This window comes from Manis pentadactyla, chromosome 1 (genome assembly GCF_030020395.1).
Source record: "Manis pentadactyla isolate mManPen7 chromosome 1, mManPen7.hap1, whole genome shotgun sequence".
Lineage (NCBI taxonomy): Eukaryota > Metazoa > Chordata > Mammalia > Pholidota > Manidae > Manis > Manis pentadactyla.
Window position 1 is genome coordinate 67,961,717 of NC_080019.1, and position 23,625 is coordinate 67,985,341.

The following is a 23,625-nucleotide window of genomic DNA, read 5'->3' on the forward strand; positions in this document are numbered from 1 at the left end:
GATATAGTGTGTTGTTCACTGCCTCTTTTTCTTTATTTTCTGTCTGATTTATATGTCCATTGATGTAAGAGGGGGTAATAAAGCCCCTTAATATGATTTTGTTCCTGTGTATTTCTACCTTTACTTCTCTTAGTATCTGTTTATGTATTTAGGTGCTCCTATTTCAGATACCGTTTTAATTTGGTCATTGATCCCTTGATTATTTAGGAACATGTTGTTAAGCCTCCATGTGTTTGTGAGACTTTTTGTTTTCTTTGTACAATTTATTTCTAGTTTTATACCTTTTCAGTTGGAGAAGTTGGTTGGTAGAATTTCAGTCTTTTTTATTTACTGAGGCTGTTTTTGTAGCCTACTATGTGGTCTATTATGGAAAATGTTCCATGTGCACTTGAGAAGAATGTGTATCCTGCTGCTTTTAAGTGTAGAGTTCTGTAGATGTCTGTTAGGTCCATCTGTTCTAATGTGGTGTTCAGTGCCTCTCTGTCCTTACTTATTTTCTGTCTGGTTGATCTGTCCTTTGGAGTGAGTGGTGTGTTGAAGTCTCCTAAAATAAACACATTGCATTCTATTTCCTCCTTTAATTCTGTTAGTATTTTTTTCACATATGTGGGTGCTCATGTGTTGGGTAAATAGATATTTATTATGGTTATATCCTCTTGTTGGACTGACCCCTTTAGCATTCTGTGATGTCCTTCTTTATCTCTTGTTACTTTCTTTGTTTTGAAGTCTATTTCGTCTGATACAAGTACTCCAACACCTGCTTTTTTCTCCCTTTTGTTTGCATGAAATATCTTTTTCCATCCCTTCACTTTTCGTCTATGTATGTCTCTAGGTTTGCAGGGAGTCTCTTGTAAGCAGCATATAGATAGGTCTTGCTTTTTTATCCTTTCTATTACTCTGTGTCTTTTGATCGGTGCATTCAGTCCACTTACATTTAGGGTGATTATCAATAGATATGTACTTATTGCCATTGCAGGCTTTAGATTCATGGTAACCAAAGGTTCAAGGGTAGCTTCTTTACTATCTAACTGTCAAACTTTAACTCACTTATTACGCTATTACAAACACAGTCTGATGATTCTTTATTTCTCTCCCTTCTTATTCTTCCTCCTCCACTCTTTATATGTTAGGTGTTTTATTCTGTACTCTTTTGTGTTTCCCTTGACTCCTTTTGTGGATAGCTGACATTACTTTTTACCTTTAGTTAGTATTTTGTTGATGTGCTTTCTTTGCTGTGATTTTATTTTCTCTGGTGACATCTATTTATCCTTAGGAGTACTTCCATCTAGAGCAGTTCCTTTAACATACCCTGTAGAGGTGGTTTCTGGGAGGCAAATTCCTTCAACTTTTGCTTATCTGGAAATTGTTTAATCCCTCCTTCAAATTTAAATGATAATCTTGCTGTATGCAGTATTCTTTGGTCAAGGTCCTCTGTTTCATTGCATTAAATATATCATGCCATTGTGTTCTGGCCTGTAAGACTTCTGAGAAGTCTGATGATAGCCTGGTGGGTTTTCCTTTGTAGGTGATCTTTTTTCTCTCTCTGGCTACCTTTAATACCCTGTCCTTGTCTTTCATCCTTGCCATTTTATTTATTATAGGTCTTGTTGTCCTCCTTGGGTCCCTTGTGTTGGGAGATCTGTGAGTTTCCATGGTGTTAGAGACTATTTCCTTCCCCAGCTTGGTGAAGTTTTCAGCAATTATTTCTTCAAAGATACTTTCTATCCCTTTTTCTCTTCCTTCTTCTTCTTCTGGTACCCCTATTATGCAAGTATTGTTCCATTTGGATTGGTCACACGTTTCTTAATATTCTTTCATTCCTAGAGATCCTTTTATCTCTCTCTGCCTAAGTTTCTCTGTATTCCTGTTCTCTGATTTCTGTTCCATTTACAGTCTCTTGCACCTCATCCAGTCTGCTCTTAAGTCCTTCCATTGATTGTTTCATTTCTGTTATCTCCCTCCAGACTTCATCCCTCAGCTCTTGCATATTTCTCTGCAGCTCCATTAGTATGGCTATGACTTTTATTTTGAATTCTTTTTCAGGAAGATTCGTTATATCTATCTCCCCAGGCCCTGTCTGTGGTGTTGTTTGAGTGATTTTGGACTGGACCAGGTTCTTCTGCCTTTTCATGGTGATAGAATTGATCACTGTTAAGTGGCACAAGTGTCAGCTGGGAGAACTAAGTCCCTTCCTGCTTGCTGCTTGCCTTGCCCTTCTCTGCTACCTTTGCCTGTTACCCATACACAGGGAGCAGTCTCTGGGTTAATCCCCTGAGGTGCTGTGGGCAGGGCTGCCCTTGGGATGACCTAGGGCACTGTCAGAGGTCACAGGCACCGCATGTGTTCTCCTGCGAGAACGGCGCCCTTCGTGCCTTCCGGACTTTGTGCCTGCTTCCTCTGTCTGTGCCGGGCAGCTGCGTGCTGGTGGAGGCCTCTGTGTCTGACCCGGTTAGCTGCGCGCTGGGAGAAAACTCTGTGTTGTTGCTGTGGATGGGGATGCTTCCTCGCTGGTCCGCAGTAATGGTGGGTCAGCTAGTTTGCAGTGCCTGCGGGGGGCAATGAACGGCAGGCTGCTTATTGCTGTGAGGGGCTTCGGAGCTGCATTGCCACCCAGCGCATTAGGGCACCTAAAGTTCGTTAAGATTCCCAGCCTGCTGGGCTGAGTGTACTGGAATGGTTTTGTCCACATGTTAAACCCTTTTCCCTTTAAGACTTTTAAAGTGCCCGCTTTTCTTTTGTCCCAGGGGAGCTGGCTGTGGAAATCCACTCACAGTCTCTGTCTTGGATTTTACTTTTCTGTTTCTTTAATATCCAGTGCACCATGCAATGTGCTCCTATTGCAGATTACTATGGCTGGGTATTCCACTCCCACCCCACTCTGATTCTTTTCCTCCCCCCGGTGAGCTCAGGTGTGGGGAGTGCTCAGGTCCTCCTGGATCACAGCTTTGTATCTTACCCTTTTTTGTGGGATGCTGATTTCTCACAGATGTAGATGTAGCCTGGCTGTTGTACTTTATCTTCTGGTCTCTCTTTCAGAAGTAGTTGTATTTGTTGTATTTTCAGAATATATATGGTTTTGGGAGAAGATTTCTGCCACCCTACTCACACCGCCATCTTGAGTACCTCTCCAAATGTATTGCATTTTATTTCCCCCTTTAATTCTGTTAGTATTTGTTTCACATATGTAGGTGATACTGTGTTGGGTGCTGCTTTTAAATCCCTCCATTGTATGTTGCATTTCAGATATGGAATTTCTTAATGATTGAATCTCCATCCTAAATTCGTCCTTGAGTTTTTGAGTATTTTTCTGTACCTCCATGAGCATGTTTATGATTTTTATTTTCAACTCTCTTTCAGGAAGATTGGTGAGTTCAGATAACCTGCATTTGTGTGTGTGTGTGTGTGTGTGTGTGTATCATGACTGATTTTGTTCATACTTGATTTTTTACTTTTGGGTGTTTTCTTTTTCTTTTTTTATTAACTTCATACTTACTTAGTTAATAATTGGTCTAGAACCTTTGCTGTGATTTTATTATCACTGATGAGAAATATTTAAGCTTAAGTACATTTCCATCTACAGAGGTTTCTTTAACATATCCTGTAAGGCTTGTTTAGTTGTGTTGAATTCTTATAACTTTAATTCATATGAGAAACTTTAATGTCACTTTCTATTCTGGATGATAACCTTGCTGAGTAGAGTATTCATGGTTGAATGTCCTTCTGTTTATTCATTAAGTATTTTGTGCCACTCCCTTCTGACCTGTAAAGTTTATTCTAAAGAAATCTGATAGCATTATGGGTTACCCTTATAAGTAAGTTTTCGTCTCTCTTTAGCTGCTTTCAGTACACTCTCTATCCTTAATCTTTGTCATTTTCATTAATATATGTCTCGTCTTCCCTGGGATCCTTTTGTTAGGGGCTTTCTGGGCTTCCAGGACTTGGGTGTCTATTTCTTTTCCCATATTCAGGATGTTTTCGGCTATTCTTTCTTTGTTTCTTTTTTTTTTTTAATGAAATATACATCACAGTGGTTCAACAGGCCCCTTCCCCTCCCTCCCCATTCCTGCCCAAACCCCTCCCCCTTACTAACCAGCAGTCAGTTCTCAGTGTCTGTGAGTCTGATGCTATTTTGTTCCTCCTGTCTTCCTTTATTTTAATATTCCACAAATAAGTGAAATCATATGGTATTTGTCTTTCTCTGCATTGCTTATTTCACTCAGCATCATACCCTCTGTATCCATCCTTGTTGTTGCAAATGGCATAATTCCTTTTTTATGGCTGAATAATATTCCGTTGTGTATATATAGCACATCTTTACCTATTCATGTGCTGATGGGCACATAGTTTGCTTCCATGTCTTGGCTATTGTAGATAGTGTGGCGATAAACATAGCGGTGTAGATATCTTTTTGAATCATTGGTTTTGTCTTCTTCGGGTAAATTCCTAAGAGTGGAATTTCTAGGTCAAATGTTATTTCTATTTTTAGTTTTTTGAGGAACCTCTATACTGTTTTCACAGCAGTTGCATCAATTTGTAGTCCCACCAACAATGTAGGAGAGCTTCTCTTTCTTCACATTCTCACCAGCATTTGTTGTTCTTAGTCTTTTCGATACTGGCCATCCTAATTAGTGTGAGGTGATATCTCATTGTGCTTTTAATTTGCCTTTCCCTGATTAGTTATGTGCATCATCTTTTCATGTGCCTTTTGGCCATTTGTATTTCTTCTTTGGAGAAGTGTCTGTTCAGGTCCTACACCCATTTTTTGATCGGGTTACTTGTTTTTTGGGAGTTGAGCATATGAGTCTTTATATATTTTAGATGTTAACTCCTTTTCAGGTGAGTCATTTACAATGAATTCTTATTTACAAATATATTCTCTCATAAAGTTATTTCTTTATGGAGACTTTATACTCCTTTTTCTCCCTCTTTTCTGCCTGGGTCCCCTATAATGGGAATATTGTTTCATTTGGAGTTGTCACACAGCTCTTTTAACATCCTCTTGTTTCTAGTGATTTTTTTTCCCTCTTCCTTAGCTTTGTCATTTTTCTCTTCTCTAATTTCCATCTCTTTGTTTCTTCTACTTTCAGCAGTCTGTTATTCATTACCTCATTGTATGTTTCATTTCAATTCCTGTATTCTTCAGCTTTGAGTGGTTCTTTTTCAAATCTTGTCTTTGTTGGGGTATTCCCTGAGATTGCCAATACTTTCCAACAGTCAGTGAGCATATTTGACTGTTACTTTATAATCTTAATGAAGAAAATTGGTGATGTCCATTTCATTTAGCCCTCTTCCTGGTGTCTTCTCCTGTATTTTTGTTTGGAACATATTCTATTCCTTCTCATTTTGTCAGGGTTTCTGTGTTTCTTCCTTTGTATTAGATTGATCTGTTATGCTTCCTGGTCTAGAGACTAAATAGCCTTATGAACAAGTGTCCTGCAGTGTCCAGAAGTTTGAGACTGTTTATTGTCCAATGCCTGGTTTTCTTCTTGGGGGAGCCGCAGTTGCTGTTGATGGGCTGTAGACAGGGCCACCTTTCTGCCTGTCTTCTGACAGTGACTGTTCTCTGTCAGTAGAGGCCCTTTGTCAGCTGTACAGCCATGCTTCTCTTGGGATCTTTGTGCGTGGCACCACCTTCTGCCTTCCCAGCAGCAGTGGCAGTGCTACTGTGCCTACGGGTTGGGTGGGGCTAGTGCATGGGAGAGCTGTGGGGCTGGTCCACCAGCAAGGAAGAACTTTTGGAGATGGCCCTTGCAGGGCATCCCCAGTTGGGATGAAAGAGAGCTGGGAAATCCTCTTTCCTCCCTCCGCCTGACAGGCAGCAATGTCAGGTGCACAGAGAAGAGCCTTGGGGCTGAGCCGCCAGCGAAGTGTATAGAGCTCTTGTCTAGCTCCCAAAAGTGCCTGACCTGTTGGGCTGAGGGAGAGCTGGGGAAGCATTGTACATCTGCCCATTTTCTTCCAGAGAGAGCTTAGTCCAACTCCCTGCCCCTGTTGTACCCCTCCCGAGACTGGTGAATCTTTTGAACTTTTGCTTCTGTGTTGGGTCTCCACAGGACTGATGGAGGTGCTTGTCCTCCACAAGTGACAAGAGTCTCATCCTCCCAGAGTGCTCCAACTCTCCCTGGTGTCCAGCCCTGTCAATCACCAAACCACAGTGCATGTGGACTCATGTTCCCAGGGCATATCTCCAGGGCCAGGTGTACAGAGTTCCTGAGCACTTACCCCTTCCCTGCTCTGTTCCTCTCCATTCTACTTGTGGGGTGGGATAGAGGATGGGCTTGGGTCCTGATTGATCACTGCTCTGCCACTTTACCCTTCCCTGTGTGGTATTTTCTTCACCAGGTGTAGGTGATCTGTTCTGCAATCTTCAGGTCATTTTCAGAGTTAGTTGTATTTACTATAGTTACTTCTTTGCTGTGTATGTGAGAGGAGGTTTCTGCCTTTCCTTTCTACTCTGCCATCTTTTTCACAATCTCAGGACATCTTCTTAAGCTAATTCTTAAGTACCTTCCATGTATGTATGGTAAATGTGATTATCCAAAATCATACATTTCAGTTATAAAAGACCTCTGAATTTTCCAGTGTTCTGCCCTCTGAAAGCCAAACAAACAAAACTTCAACCATTCTGATAGCTATGCAGATACAGCTTGAAGGTGATACTGTAGTCCTCTCCTGCCATATTACTTTCCCCCTCTTCAAAAATATTAAACCTCTCTATTCTCATTTTCCGCTTAAGATTGGTTTAGTTTTATGTCACATGAAATTCTTACTTTATTCAGTTATTTAGTCTCTCATCTGAGAGACCTTCTGTGACTTCCATATCTAAACTAGCATACTGTATATCCCCATCCCTAGTTTCTTGTTTTTCGTTTTAATCCCCGACATAGTATATATTTCTCTCTCCCCACTGGAGTGAGAGCTCAGTGAGAACAGGATTTTGTCTTTGTTCACTATATATCCCATTTACCTAGATCAATACATGGGAATAAAGCACCTTTATCAGTCCTTAATTTTATTAGAATAAATCTTATTTGCAAATTAAAATTTTCAAGTCATATGTTTGCTATATTTTAGAAGTTCTGTCACTAAGTGCTATTTTTAAAAATTTAATGTTTGTGTCATTTTACTCAGTACTGGTTAGTGAGTGCTGTTTCTAGATAAAATGCTATTAAGCAGAAAAGAATACAAGAAGTAATTAAAGAATGAATTTTTATTATTGCTGATGGAACATTTGGTTACTTTATTTGCTTGACTATTAAATTAATATTTAAGAATATAGAACTATTTAAAATTATATACTCTAGTTAATATACCATACAGGATTTAAACAATTTATATTTTTCATAAATATTTGAACATTGTTTAATCATCAGTAAAATAGCTTCTTTTTAAACTTTACATATGACTAAAATTGTAGTTTTGAACTAACCTTTTTTTTACCTATAAAAACCTAAATTACTTACTTGTGTTTGAATAAATCAGTAACCTAATCCCTGACTTGTTTCTTTTCTTTTTTTCAAAACACTGAAATACTTTGTACAGTGAAGGGAAAGACTAAAGTTCGTATTCATGTAAATTTATAATTCTCCTGTTTTGTTACTTATTTCCAGGCTGTTTAGCAGACATGACCCACAAGCAGAAGAAGCATTAGCAAAGAGGAGGGGAAGAAACAGTCCAAATGGGAACCTCATTAGAATGCTGGTTCTTTTCTTTCTCGAAAGTGAGGTAAATTTTTAACATAATTCATTATTCTGTTTTTGTTTTAGATTACTTTTTAAATAAAATTGTCATTTAATTCATTATGATTAATTAATATTTTTTAATCAAATGAAAAAAAAAGCCTGTTTCTTACAGAATAGTCTTCATGGGTTGCCTGATTATGAAATTAGTTCTCTACCTCTTGTGAGAATATATATGCAGGTGTGGTTCAACACTGAATATAGACTAGCAATTCCTCAATTTTTTTAGTGTTACAATACTGCATATTTTATTTTCACATTTTGTCTTTCTTGAGTTTTTGCCTGTAGCTTTTAAATTACATTAAACAGTTTGTGAAAGTTGTCAGGCTGTTTAACCCATTCTTTCTACCTTAGTTGAAAATCATAAGAATAAAGGAAAATATGAATTTAAGTGTTTTAAATAATAGTTGAGTAAGCTCTGTTAGCAGTATTTCCATGTGACATTTCCATGTCATTTATCGCTTAAACAGTTTTGTGATTAGCATTTAAAATATATCTATCAGAATCTGTTTACACAAGTGAACTTTGGTTTGCCCACTAAAATGCTTTTTTATATTAGGACTGAAACTAAACCTACTTTGCTTAGTAATGAGTTGGGATATGAGTTGCAAAGAAAATGGAGAAAACCTACAAATCTAGGACCCTGAATTTTACTTGGGAAATAAGTATTTTTTTTTCAGTTTGTGTTAGAATATCCGGGAAGAAGAGAAACATAAAAGATTCTATGACTGGTCAAATTTGAAAGTCCTAGAAAAGCTGTAGAGATGAAGAATAGAGAGACAAATAGGCAGCCTACATGAAAATTAAAATCTAAGAGAAGTACGCTGACTCACTGGAATGAGTGCAGTTAGGGCAAAGCAGGGTAGAAAAGTGGTAAAGGAGTTGTCAACGTTTTTAAAGTTCACTGGAAATGAATAGAGAATAAAGTCAGCAACAAAACCAGCTGGAGAGTTGAAAGACAATGTTTATCATACAAGATAAACTAGAATTGAAGGCCAAAAGTGTTAATAGGAAGAGGGGATATTTTATATGTATAGAAGATATAAACCACCAAAGAAAGAATTGCGAGCTTTTTTATACCTATTCTACAGATATACTTAAATATGTACACATAATCAGACATAAAAGCAAGTTTATTCAACGTAGATTTTTTTTGAACTAGAATGAAATATTCATAACAAAATTTGCCATTTAAACTATTTTTAAATATACATTTCATTGGCACTAAGTATATTCATATATCTGTGCAGTTGTCACTGCCATTCAACTCTGAAACTTTCTTGAAAATTTTCCTGACCTGAAACTCTGTACCCATTTAATAATTCCATTTCAGCATAGGTTTTAGTAGCAACAATTTTGAAACTATTTCTTTTTCTATTTTCTGCTGATTATCAATTTCGATACCATGCATCTCTCAATGTTGGAATGATGTTAATGATGGTTTAGGAATAGTTTCCTAGGTTATGAAAATTTCAAAACTTTGAATGTATCCTGGTGCAGGCCTTTTGCCTATGTTCTTTCCTAGCGGAAATACTAATGAATATTATCTACTCTGGCTTTGACAAAAATCACAGGAAGACTGTGGGTGGGTGTGCTTCCCCTGAAGCATTTCAGGAGCTGGTATGTGAAATTTGAAATGGAGCAAAAATGAAGTAACAATTAAGGAAGTCAAATGAGTCAGGGCTTTAAATAGGTCATCAAAATGTAAATAAAGTTAATAATGAATAGACGACCTAACAGCCATCTACAAAACACTCAACCCAAAAGAAACAGGATACATATTCTTCTCAAGTGTACATGGAACATTTTCCAGAATAGATCACATAGTAGGCCACAAAAAGAGCCTCAGTAAATTCAAAAAGATTGAAATTGTACCAACCAGCTTCTCAGATTACAAAGGTATGAAACTAGAAATAAATTGTATAAAGAAAACAAAAAGGCTCATAAACACATGGAGGCTTAACAACATGCTGTTACATATTCAATGACTCAATGACCAAATAAAAACAGAGATCAAGCAATATTTGGAGAAAAATTTTAAAAACAGTTCAGTGTCCCAACTTCTGCAGGACACAGTGAAGGCAGTTCTAAGAGGAAAGTATAAAGAAATACAGGCTTAACTCAAGAAAGAACAATCCCAAATGAACAGTCTAAACTCACAATTAATGAAACTAGAAAAAGAAGAGCAAATGAGGCCCAAAGTCAGCAGGAGGGACATAATGAAGATTAGAGCAGAAATAAATAAAATTGAAAAGAATAAAGCAATAGAAACAACCACTGCAACCAGGAGCTGGTTCTTTGAGAAAGTAAACAAAATAGATAAACCCCAAGACAAGCTTATCAAGAAAAAATGAGAGTCTACACACATAAACAGAATCATAAATGAGAAAGGAAAATTCACTATGGACACCACATAAATACAAAGAATTATTAGAGAATACTATGAAAAATTACATGCTAAAAACTGGATAATCTAGAAGAAATGGACAACTTTTTAGAAAAATACAACCTTCTAAGACTGACCAAGGAAGAAACAGAAAATCTGAACAGATCAATTACCAGCAATGAAATTGAATTGGTAAGCAAAAAACTACCCAAAAACAAAACCCCTGAACCAGATGGCTTCACCACTGGATTTTATCAGACATTTAGAGAGGGCCTAATACACATGCTCCTTAAAGTCTTCCACTAAGTAGAAAAGGAGGGAATACTTCCAAACTCATTCTATGAGGCCAACATCACTCTACTACCAAAACCAAGCATAGACACCACAAAACAAGAAAATTACAGAATAATATCCCTGATGAACATAGATGCAAAAATACTCAACAAAATAATAGCAAACTGAACCCAAAAATATATCAAAACGATCATCCATCGTGATCGAGTAGGATTTATCCCAGGGATGCAAAGATGGTACAACATTCAAAATTCCATCAACATCCACTACATCAACAAAAAGCAGGACAAAGATCACATGATCATCTCAATAGATGCTGAAAAGGCAATTGACAAATTCAACATCTATTCATGATAAAAACTCTCAACAAAATGGGTATAGAGGGCAAGTACTTCAACATAATAAAGGTCATATATGACAAACTCATAGCCAACATCATGCTTAACAGCAAAAAGCTGAAAGCTTTTCCTCTAAGAATGGGAACAAGACAAGGATGCCGACTGTCCCCACTTTAATTCAGCATAGTACTGAAGGTTCTAGCCATTGCAATCAGACAACACAAAGAAATTATAAGACACCCAGATTGGTAAGGAACAAGTTAAACTGTCACTGGTTGTAGATGACATGATATTGTACATAAAAAACCCCAGAGAATCCACTCCAAAATTACTAAACTAAGAACAATTCAGCAGAGTTGCAGAATACATAATGAATACACAGAAATCTGTGGCATTCCTATATATTAACGATGAACTAGCAGAAACAGAAAACAGGAAAACAATTCCATTCACAATTGCATCAAAAAGAATAAAATACCTAGGAATAAACCTAACCAAGGAGGTGAAAGACCTATACCCTGAAAACTACAAGACACTCATGAGAAAAATTAAAGAAGACATCAATAAATAGAAATACATCACATGCTCAAGGATAGGAAGTATTAATATTGTCAAAATGGCCATCCTGCCTAAAAAATCTACAGATTCAGTGCAGTCCCTATCAAAATACCGACAGCATTCTTCAATAAGCTAGAACAAATAGTCTTAAAATTTATATGGAACCACAAAAGGCTCCTAATAGCCAAAGCAATCCTGAGGAGGAAGAATAAAGCTAGGGGGATTACACTCCATGACTTCAAACTCTACTACAAAGCCACAGTAATCAAGACAATACTGACACAAGAACAGACCTACAGATCAATGGAACAGAATAGAAAGTCCAGGTAACAACCCACACATATATGGCCAATTAATATAAGATAAAGGAACCATGGATATACAGTGGGGAAATAACAGCCTCATAAGCAACTGGTGTTGACAAAACTGGACAGCTACATGTAAGAGAATGAAACTGGATTTCTGTCTAACTCCATACACAAAGTAAACTCGAAATGGATCAAAGACCTGAATGTAAGTCATGACACCATAAAACTCTTAGAAAAAAACAGGCAAAAAAATCTCTTGAATATAAACGTGAGCAACCTTTTCCTGAACACATCTACTCAGGCAAGGGAAACAAAGCAAAAATGAACAAATGGGACTACTTCAAACTAAAAAGCTTCTGTACAGCAAAGGACACCATCAGCAGAACTAAAAGGCATCCTACAGTATGGGAGAATATATTTGTAGATGACATATCTGATAAGGGGTTAACATACCTCAACACCCAAAAGGTAAATAACCTGATTAGAAAATGGGCAGAGGATCTGAACAGACACTTCTCCAACGAAGAAATTCAGGTGGCCAACAGGCACATGAAAAGATGATCCACATTGATCATCATCAGGGAAATGAAAATTAATGCCACAATGAGATATCACCTCACACGTTGATGGCCAACATCCAAAAGACAGGAAATAGCAAATGCTGGCAAGGATGTGGAGAAACAGGAACCCTCCTACACTGCTGGTGGAAATGTAAATTCATTCAACTATTGCGGAAAGCAATATGGAGGTTCCTCAAAAAACTAAAAATAGAAATACCATTTGATGCGAGAATTCCACTCCTAGGCATTTACCCAAAGAAAACAAGATCCCAGATTCAAAAGACATATGCACCCCTATGTTTATCACAGCACTATTTACAATAGCCAAGACATGGAAGCAACGTAAGTGTCCATTAGTAGATGAATGGATAAAGAAGGTATAGTACATATACACAATGGTATATTATTTAGCCATAAGAAGAAAACATATCCTACCATTTGAAACAACATGGATGGAGCTTGAGGGTAATAATTCAGGCAGAGAAAGACAAGTACCAAATGATTTCACTCATTTGTGGAGAATAACTATAAAACTAAACTGAAAGAACAAAACAGCAGCAGACTCACGGACCCCAAGAAGGGACTAGTGGTTACCAAAGGACAAGCAGGTGGCAGGGTTGGAGGAAAGGGAGAGAGAAAGGGATTAAGGGGTATTATGATTAACACACATAATGTATTAGGGTCACAGGTAAGGTAGTGTAACACAGGGAAGACAAGTTGTGATTCTATAGCATCTTAGTATGCTGATGGACAGTGACTGTAATGGGGTATGTGGGGAGGACTTGATAATAGGGGTGAATGTAGTAATCACAATGATGCTTATCTTAAGAAAAAAATTAAAAATTGTGATGGAATTAGCAATGAGCAATAAAACCAACTCACATGCCAAATGTTCCAAGGTATCACTAGACAACCAGTAAGGCTAGAAACATGATTTTCAGACATTTTCCGGCCACTATTCATGATGAGAAAACTGTTTACTAGTACAGGCATATATAACTGAAATAAGAGTTAATATGAAATAGTACTTTCTATGTGCTGTATACACTCTTTTGTATATGTTTCATCTTTTGAATCTTTTTTCTCATGCATTAAATTAGTTGAGCAGTCAATGTATGGGTTGCAATTTATAATTTTTAAAATACTTATCTAGAAAGTGGTTTAGCTGGATCTCATGAGCCTTAAGGGTAGAAGAAGTTTATACAATGATGGAGAAGTAAACTGTAATCCTCAAAACTAGAATAATGTGAACACCTCTGCTTACCTTCTCTGAAGAGCTTAAATGTAGTAGTATTCCTCACAGTTTAGTGAATAACAGGTGGTGGGGGGTTTGGTGTGGAGTGTTTAATGAAGAATTTGAGGATGTTTGTTCATTGTGAAAATAAGGGTTTCCAGAGAAAATTGCCAAGAATAATGAGCAGCAAAAAGTGGGGATTCCTTGTGATGGGGAATGCATTGAGTTAATATAATCGAGAGTTAGAAAGAAAGATGGAGTAACTTACATTTTGTCCTTGACCAACCTGAGAGATAAGTAAAGTGAGTAAGGGTTACCAAAGTTTCAAACAGAATTCTGGAATAAAGTAATTGGTTCCCTTTATATAAATATAGAGATAAATGAAGGGTAATAAAAAGTGAACTATATATAGTTTATAATTTCAGGAAGTCTGTTAACTACTTATACTTTTAGTTTTCTCATTATAAATGATGTTGGACTAGGATATCTTTAACCTTATGACTGTAGGAAAAAATTTTTTGATTGAGTCTAACATATTGCACCCCCATTATTGATAATGGAGTACAATATATATATTTGTTCTGTAACTGGTTCTTGGAAACATTGTGACCAAGCCATTGTAATTATGAGTGAAATGGTTTATTAACTCAAAATATTCTTAGTAGTGTCTTCATTAAATGTTCTTGAGTCACACTTGATTTTTTATTTTTAGTTACATGAACATGCAGCCTACTTGGTGGACAGTTTGTGGGAGAGCTCTCAAGAACTGTTGAAAGACTGGGAATGTATGACAGAATTGCTGTTAGAAGAACCTGTTCAAGGAGAGGAAGGTACAGTATTTTGACAAGTTGATTTACATATTGTTTGGGGTTTCCATTAATAATCATACCATCCTGTATAGATCATTTCTTAGAAGTTAATATGTGCAAACATGCTGTGTATCTTTCCAAAGAGAACAGTTTGTTTCCTCTAACAAGGATGTCTCAATAGTTCATAACATCTTTCTAAATTGAGACTGTGACTATGGTACACATATTTTTTTTTAATCCATATGTCATGTAATCCTCAAAAAAATTTCCTTTATGCTGATTTGAGAAAGAAAGTACTGACATAATGTGAAAAAGGTGAGGTGGGGTGACATCCAGAATCTTTTTGCTATATTTAGATGGGAACTTGTAAAAGCCTTTGACACACAACTATTTAATTAAACTACAACCATCCCTTCTTTTGTTATATTTTCTTAAATATTAAAATCAGAAAATCAAAAATATAGCCATCTACCCAGCTATTCGAGAAACAGGATTGAATAATTGCTATATAATTTCTGAAATATGTGTCTTATTACACATTCCATAATAATATATACACATTTGCATAATCCATAAAAGTGGATAATATTTATATTCTAAAACTTAACATGAATTTTAACTACTTAAAACTAGTAATGCTTTTTCATATATATGGCTTGATTTCTTAAACTGGGCCACAATTAGTACTTTGAAGAAATGGTATTTTATTTAATCCATGCAACAGTTCTAGAATGGAGACAGTACCTTAACATGATGCTTGTAGTGAACTGAATGTGGACTTCAGAATCAAAAGAAATAGGTTCAGATTTTTAAACCATTCTTTGTGACTAATGTCCTCATTTTTTCTGTCCTTAGCTTTTTCTTTAACAGAGATAGTATTTTCTTTTATACCTTATATAGTAGTAAGGCTTTTAATGAGGTAGTATATTATTGATTCTCTCTTCAGTTTACCATACTCTTCTGTGTGGTTCAGTCCTCTGATAAAAGAACAGAATGAGCCATCTCCTGCAATAGACTACCAGAACAGGTCCCCAAGAGATTGACCACCCCCTAGCGTTCTTCCAAGCAGTAATGCTGATTATATTATCCACTCTGGCTTTGACAAAATTCAGTGAGAGAAATGGCAGGTATACATCATAGTTAAACTAGCCCAAATTACCTCTTCTAAACTCAGAATATCTGCCTCATAACCTCATTCTTAATCTGTAATGCAAATCCTTTTCAAAATTTTCTCAAACCTTCTTTCAAGGTAGAAGTTACTATAGTATATTTGGCCCCACCTCTGATTATTTTTACTTTATCTGCATGTAGTTTTTTCGTCCATATCCTTGGTAAGAGGATGGCCCTGTTACTAAGTTTACAGGGCTTTCTACTCACTAAGTCAAACTCAGACTCAAATTCCTTTCAGTTTTGTGATAAAGGAGTATGAACATACATTCTACTTTTTCTCCTCTTTGTGTTACTTATATGTGTTACCTGCTAAGTTCACTGATTTATTGTACTTTAAAACATTCCATTTTTTTAACTAATCTTAGTATTATTCTCTAATAGAATAAATTCTCCCTCTAATCACTAGAACCCGGTCAACACTTAAGCAAAGTGCCCGTCATTGTATTTACTAGTACATTCCATCCATTTTTCCTTCCCATGCTTATGACCATAGAAATTGGCCAATTGTCAGAGTGGGTTAGAGCTTCTCATTTATGATTCCAATAAACAAAGGGGATATAAATTAAGGGAAGAGCCAAGGTGCTATGCTTTGGTGGTTTTAACTTTTTACTCTGATGTAAGTAAGTTGTGTCAGTCAGTAGATAGTAGACCTAAGCCTATCAGGTACTGGATGGATTTACCTGGTTAAAATAACTACACACTATTAGGTGTTTCATTGTGGTTTAAATTTAGTTGACACTGGGTTTGACTTCGAATCAAGAGGTTGATTTGGTTTGGTTTGTTTGCTTTTAAGCAGAAAAGTGAGTTATAATGGAGAATTAAAGTGAACCACAGTTTTAGGGTATGACTGAAACTGAGAAGGCAAGGCTGGGGAAATTATATAAAGCAAATACAGAATTGTATCTACATCAGGATTCAGCTATTTTTAACACATTTGCCCATATGTATGATGGGCCACGTAGAAGCTTAGGTGTGGAATTGCATCAAAAGTAATTTGCTGTGCTGGTATTGTCTTATATTTTATGATAAAATTCCACTAGTAACTTACTTACTTTTTAAGACTGATGAGGAATTAAGTTGTATTTCAGGTCAGTGAGATGTCATAGATAATCCAGTGGATGAAAGTCTAGTTAGCAGTTGGAGATACAGGACTAAAATTTGGGAAAATAAATGCATTGTCAAAGATTACCAGTAGCAGTTTAAATCACAGTAGCCTTAAGACTGCCTTGCAGTGTTTTAAAGAGGCAGGCTTTTGTCATTGTTGCAGTGTGTTTGTGTATGTGTGTGTGTGTGTGTGTGTGATCTACGGCAAGATCAAATTGCTGGGTAAATGTTTAGTATAATGTGAGAATCTAGGTAACAGGTAATCAGGTAACAAGACCGTAACTAAATCACTTAACTTCTCAGCTTCTTCATCCATTATATCAAGCTTGCCCTTTGGTTAGATGATCTTCTGGATTCATTCCTAGTGATGGAATTCTATGATCCTTCTATGATCCAGTTGATGGGTGAAGTAAATGTGGACAAATGGAATTCTTCAAAATAGGGAATTATTAATTCATTTATTTTTTCCCTTTTTTTTAAATTACAGTATGATTGATATACACTCTTATGAAGGTTTCATGAGAAAAACAATGTGGTTATTACATTCACCCTTATTATCGAGTCCCCCCCAAAACCCCATTGCAGTCACTGTCCATCAGTATAGTAAGATGCCACAGAGTCCTATGTGTCTTCTCTGAGCTACAGTCTTCCCCGTGACCCCACACACACCATGTATTCATTCATTTATAATTTTAAAGTATTGACCACCTTCTGTGCGCTATTACACTAAGTACTGAGGGTGCATTCCTAAATAAGGTCAACACACTGCCCCTAGAGAGCTTTTATTCTAGTGGTGAATGCAGACCAAAACCAACAGTCAGAATGATTTCAGGAGTTACTAAGAATCTGTGATGGATGATAAGAAAGAGAGGTCTATTTTTAGATTGAATCCTAAAAGGAAAATTTCTCTGAGAAAGCCACCAGAGAGCCAAGAATTGAGTGGATGAGGGGGATAGCCATGGGAGGTGTCAAAAAGCGCCATTTAGATAAACAGCAATTACAATGTATCTGAAGCATGAATGATGCTGTTGTATTCCAGAAACTGCAATAGCTAAAGCATATTGAGCCAGTGGCACAAGATGAGATAGGTGCAGAAGCCAAAAATGACTTAGAACAATTTAGTTTATAAGTGGATTCATTTAATTCATTCTAAATGTAATAGCAAGCCATTGAAATGTCTTAGGGGAATGATGTGATCCAATTTATATTTTAAGAAAAATGTTGTTTTGTAAACATGGTTTGGAATAAGCAGGAGACCAGTTAGGTAACTGTTACAATGGTCTGTGAGAAATTATAATAAAAAATATATGAGGAAGATGAATTATGAAGAAAGAAAGAGCCTATGGCTGAATTTTAAAGATTGTGGATAGGGGACAAAAGCAGGAAGAGCAAGACAGGATGAGAGCTCTAGCAAGCTATATAAAAAGGATGATAAGAGAAAATTATACCCTATAAAAGCTCAGTGAAGAGGGTCTTCAACAACACAATAGTTAATAACCATCACATATTACAGAGGAGAAAAAAGACTGTGGAAGGATTGTTAGCTTTAGTGAAGATTTAGGTCATTGATGACTTTTTACTTTCATTTATTTATTTTTAATTGAAATATAGTTGATGTAAGTCATATTAGTTTCAGGTGTACAACATAATAATTCGATATTTACATACATTACAAAATGCTCACTACAGTAAGTGTAGTTACCACCTGTTACCATGCAAAGTTACTACATTATTATTGACAGTATTCCCTATGCTGCACTTTATGTCTCTGTGACTTATGTATTTTATAATTGGAAGTTTTTACCTCTTAATCCTTCATCTGTTCTGCCCATTGCCCCCCAACCCCTCTGGCAACCACCAGTTTGTGGTTTGTTTGTTTGTTCATTTGTTTTACTTATTTAGATTCCACATACAAGTGAAATCATGGTATTTGTCTTTCTCTGCCTGGCTTATTTCACTTAGCAAAATACCCTGTAGTTCCATCCATGTTGTTGCAAATGGCAATATTTCTTCTTTTTTATGGCTGAATAATATTCCATTGTACATGTACCACTTCTTCTTTATCCACTCATTTACCAGTAGACACTTCAGTTGCTTCCTTATCTTAGCTATTGTAAAAAATGATGCAATAAACATAATAGGGCATATATCTTTTTATATTAGTGACTTTGTTTTCTTTAAGTAAATACCAGTAAGTGATATTACGTTATATGTATTTCTATTTTTAATTTTTTGAGGAACCTCCATACTGGTTTTCATAGTGGCTGTACCATATTACATTCCCCCCAACAGTATATGAAGTTTCCCTTTTCTCCATATCTTTGCCAACACTTGTTATTTCTTGCCTTCTTGATACTTGTCATTCTGAGTATTGTTGAGGCAGTATCATTGTGGTTTTAATTTACATTGCCCTGATGATTAGTGATGTTGAGCATCTTTTCATGTGTCTGTTGGCCTACTGTATATCTTACTTGAAAAAATGTCATGAGTGGGTCCTCTGCCCATTTTTCAATTAGATTGTTTGGTTTTTGGTTTTCTTAAGGTTTTCCTAAGACAAACTGAAGTTAATGTGATTTTCTAAGAAAATGTTTTTAAAAATTTTTGACTTAAGATGTACATATATGTTCCTGTACAGGGTAATTTGGGTACAAAATAAAGTACAAGATATTATTATATCTTTGCCTTTTCATTGCTGTTGCCCCAATTTATTTTAAAATCATTTAAACTTCTAAAGCTTGATATTTTTTTTATTTATATGTTGTTTTCTCTCTATAATCCCACATCTATTGCTTTTTTAAGATAAATAAGTATACAGAGAAATGGAGAGGGAGAGGAAAAAGGAAACAGAAAGATAGAATTCAACTGTTCAGTTAGCCTCAAACTCTATCTTTAAAAATACATGGGAATGAATTCAACAGGGGAAGTTCAGAATCAGTATGAAGAAAGTCATAATGCTTTGTTAAATGATGTCAAGGTTTCAAAAATGAAGAACTGAATCATGACTGAAAAAATTATAAAAATGTTAGTTATTCCCACTGTATAGATTTCCTAAATTACCTTAATCTGAATTCCAGTGGGTTTGAAAGAATTCTGGGAGGTACAGTGAGAGAAGGAACTAAGAAAAATGATTCTAAAGTTTGTAGAGAATTTTAAGCTTATCTTAAAAACATAGTATAGCATGTTGCTTAAGAGCACAGACCCTAGTGTGCTCTGCCTGGATTCATATCTTGGTCCTACTACTACCTGAATGGAAAAGTTATGTAACCTCTCTGTGGCTCATTTTCCTCTTCTGTTAAGTGTGAAGATATTAGTTCCTGTCTCTTAGAATTGTTTTAAGGATAAAACAAGTAAATACATACAAATCATTTATAACAGTGCCTTGTACATAGAAAAAAATGCTTAGCGTTTAAAGTCTTTGCCATTAACATTATAGAAACTAGCAAAATTTTAGAAAGAAGACTAGATAAGAGAAACTTGTTCAACTAAATATTTAAATTAGTTGAATTGTTACTTAGTAAAGTATACTGTAACATACTATAAAACTGCTATAATCAATATCACATTGTAAAAGAAATAGATTAGTGAAACTAAGGAATCCATAAAAGATAAACATATGAGAGCCTTAGACATGTTGAAAAGTAACATTTAAATTCAACAGGGAAAGTTGGTTTATTTAACAATGGTGGAGGCATAATTGACTGTTCATCTGGTAGGAGTAATAGACCCATTTTTCATACCATCAACAGAAATAAGTTCCAGACAGATTAAAGATTTAAAAGCGAGAGAGAGAGAAAAGAAAATGTATTCCTTTAATCTCTAGGACAAGGAGATTTTTTAAAGCAATGCAAGGAACACAGAAGCCTTTCTATGTCTGTATGAGATGATGGGTGTTAACATATTGTGGTAATTGTTTTGCAATATATGTAAGTCAAATCATTATATTATACAGCTTATATAGTGCTGTATGTCAGTTATATTGAAATAAAATTGGAGAGAGAAAAAAGAAACCCACAAGCCATAAAACAAATTGGTACAGATGTGTTCTTGTAAAAATTAACAATTTCTGTCTCACAAAGATACCAGGAGGAGTCTGACAACAAAAGGACAAACTGTGAGAAAATACTGGCATCATTCAAAAGACAAAATTACTGTTCTTAATATACAAGAGTTCAAGAAAGTTGAATAGCAGTACAATGATGGGCAAAGAGTAAACAGAAGAATTTCAGGAGAACATTCTAGAAACCAATTAACAAGAAAATACACTCCACTGATTAGTAGATAAGGAGGAGCAAAATAACAATGAAATACCATTTTTAAGTCATTGAACTGGCCAAAGTTAAAGAGATTTATAGCATCTAGTGCTGGCAGGGATATGAGGAACTAAACAAAAGTTTGAATTGTGGTAAATAACATTATGATTAGTCAGTATCAAGTTTTTAACCTTTGACCCATGACTGCCTCTCTTAGGAATTTATTCTATAGATCTGAAAATATCAGTTGCATAAATAATATGTGTATTAATAATACTCTTTATGTGTTTAATAGTGACAAAAATTTGGAAACAACTTGAATGTGAGTAGGAGATGGTTGACTTAATTGTAGAATACAGATAATGTAATAAGTCATGATTATTTAAAATAATTATTCATGTATGTAGTGACTTGAAAGATATTAAAAATCTATTTTAATATAGAAATAGGTATAACATTTTTTAAATTAAAAAACAAAAAAGAAAGATACCTAATTATATGAGCTTTGAAATGATGTAAAAGGAAATACCATAAAATCTTGGCATTGCCTGATTCAGAAATAATAGTGTTAGAAGTTAGAAGAGACCACGTATTAGAAGAAACCAGTTTATCCTCTTTTTCTTTACTTTATCTCTTTCTTATTGACTTATGACAAACACATATGCTTAAAAAAGTAAAAAGACAAAGTGCAGATCTTAATTTGTCTTTAAGAATAAGTAGTAGAATATGGTTGCAGTTTTTTAATAATTGTGTTAACATTTAATACATGGTTATTGTAAAACTACTCATACTAGTGTGTTTTGTTTTACCTTAGCAATGTCTGATCGCCAAGAGAGTGCTCTTATAGAGCTAATGGTTTGTACAATTCGTCAAGCTGCTGAGGCACATCCTCCAGTGGGAAGGGGTACTGGCAAGAGAGTAAGTTGTATTAGTGAGAAATCTACAAAAAGGCTTTTAATGTAATTAACTGTCTTAAATATTTGAAATGTTACTGGTGTATTATCCCTAAAAATGTGGTATTCTTGCAAATGACATATGCTGTGGTGCTTCATCTTTATATCCTATCTGCTATACTCAGCTTTCAAAAATAGATTCTTTTCTCCCATGTGCCTATTGCATTTATACCTGCTTCTAGTCCAGTACTTCAGTAATTTTCACATTCATATCTGTTAAAAGCAGAAAGGCTCTGAAAGCAGACTGCCTAGTTTTGCAAGCTCTTCCATTTGGCAACTATGTAATCTGGATAGTTTATTTTCTTTGTGCCTTGATTCCCTTATCTGTAATATGGGGCTAATAATGCAGGTGTTATTGGTATTTAGGGTGGATTCAGGTAATCACAGATGGAAAGATTGGCTCTAGTGATGTGGAGAGGTAGGCAATTGTTTGGGGAAAAAAATATATAATACTGGAAATACTGTCAAAAAACAATATCAGGACTCTCTAGAAGTTGACCAAAGATAAAAAAAGAGAGAGAAACATTTATTCTTGAAAAACTGCTAAAGCTGCTTTAGGTAAAAGCAGTGGAAGTCTGCAGCCTCCTTGCCTGGGTTATAATACTAACATACCCCACAAGCTTGATTGTTGATACCTATAGTATTACCGAGTGACACTGTCTACAAAAGCCAGCAGCTTTGCTCTCAGGAGAGCAGACTCAGTATAGCAAAAGTTTGTCAACTAGAGAGGGCAAACTTGGTAGAAGACTCACAGATAGAATATTCAGTGGTTGTAGTTGTGGTCCCAGTTAGTAAGAACAGTGGACCAGCCAAGAATCTAACTAAAAAAGCTGGGAATGAGAAAGCCATAAGAGGATTAGATAAGCTCTTCATATCCCTGCTGACTGGGAAACCTGAGAGAACACAATGGGAAATAAAGTCAGGCCAAACTTGAGAACTGGCTAAACTTTGAATATGCCTCTAACCCACAAATAGACCAAGTATCATGAGGAGAAAGCCTCACAGATTTGAAATATTTGAGCACAACTTCTGCCCAGATCATTGGCTGACTAGTAATCAACAGTAAAAAAGGAAAATTCCAAGCACAGGCCACATATCATGGGAGAGAGAAACTCCACAGTTTAAGTTAAAGATTAGTTGGGTTTTTTTAAATGAAACTAAGAAAAATAAGCTAACAATACATTAGTTGCTATACTACATTATCCTAAAGTGTCCACTTATCCAGAAAAATTACAGCCATGCAAAGAAACTCTAAAATGTGACCACAGTCAAGGAAAAAAGGCAGAGAATAAAAATGACTGCCCAGTAGGCCCAGTTATTGGGTTTAATGGGTATTTCAGAGCCTTTTTTATGAATGTGTTCAAAAAATTAAAGAGAAACATGTTTAAAGAATTGCCAGAAAATAAGATAACAAGAATTAGGGAATTTCAATAATGAAAAACCAAATGGAAATTCTAGAGTTGAAAGTACAGTAAATTTAAAATTCAGTAGATAGATCAGTAGCAGATTTGAGATGACAAGAAAAAAACTGAACCTGAAAATAGAGTAATAAGGATTATCCATTTTGAAGAACAGAGAGGAAAGAAAGATTGAAGAAAAATGAATAGAGCCTCAGAAATGTGTGAAACAAGTGTGCCAAATTTGTATGGTGGTGTCTCAGAAAGAAAAAAAGTGAAAAGAGGAAGGAAAAACACTTGAAGAAATAATTGCCAAAAATTTCCCAAATTTAATGAGAAGCAGTCTAAAGATCCAAGAAGCTTGACAAAACCCAAGTAGAAGAAACAAAAAGATCTACCTCTAAACACAGGGTACTCACACTGTTGAAAGTCAAAGACAAAAAATTCTTAAAAGCAACAAAAGAAAAACACTCATTTATATAAGGCAACAGCAATACAATTGGCAGTTGACTTCTTATCAGAAAC

General features: G+C 35.6%; 1 protein-coding gene across 2 annotated transcripts in view; it reads left to right on the top strand.

Moving 5' to 3' along the window:
• The window catches only part of STAG1 (STAG1 cohesin complex component), a 463,391-nt gene that overhangs the window by 359,137 nt on the left and 80,629 nt on the right, over positions 1-23,625 (top strand). For both annotated transcript variants that reach the window (XM_036877372.2, XM_057498066.1), the window contains 3 exons: positions 7,611-7,725; positions 14,130-14,247; positions 21,565-21,668. In XM_036877372.2, the coding sequence (XP_036733267.1) occupies positions 7,611-7,725; positions 14,130-14,247; positions 21,565-21,668 (337 nt within the window). The remainder of the gene's footprint in view (positions 1-7,610; positions 7,726-14,129; positions 14,248-21,564; positions 21,669-23,625) is intronic.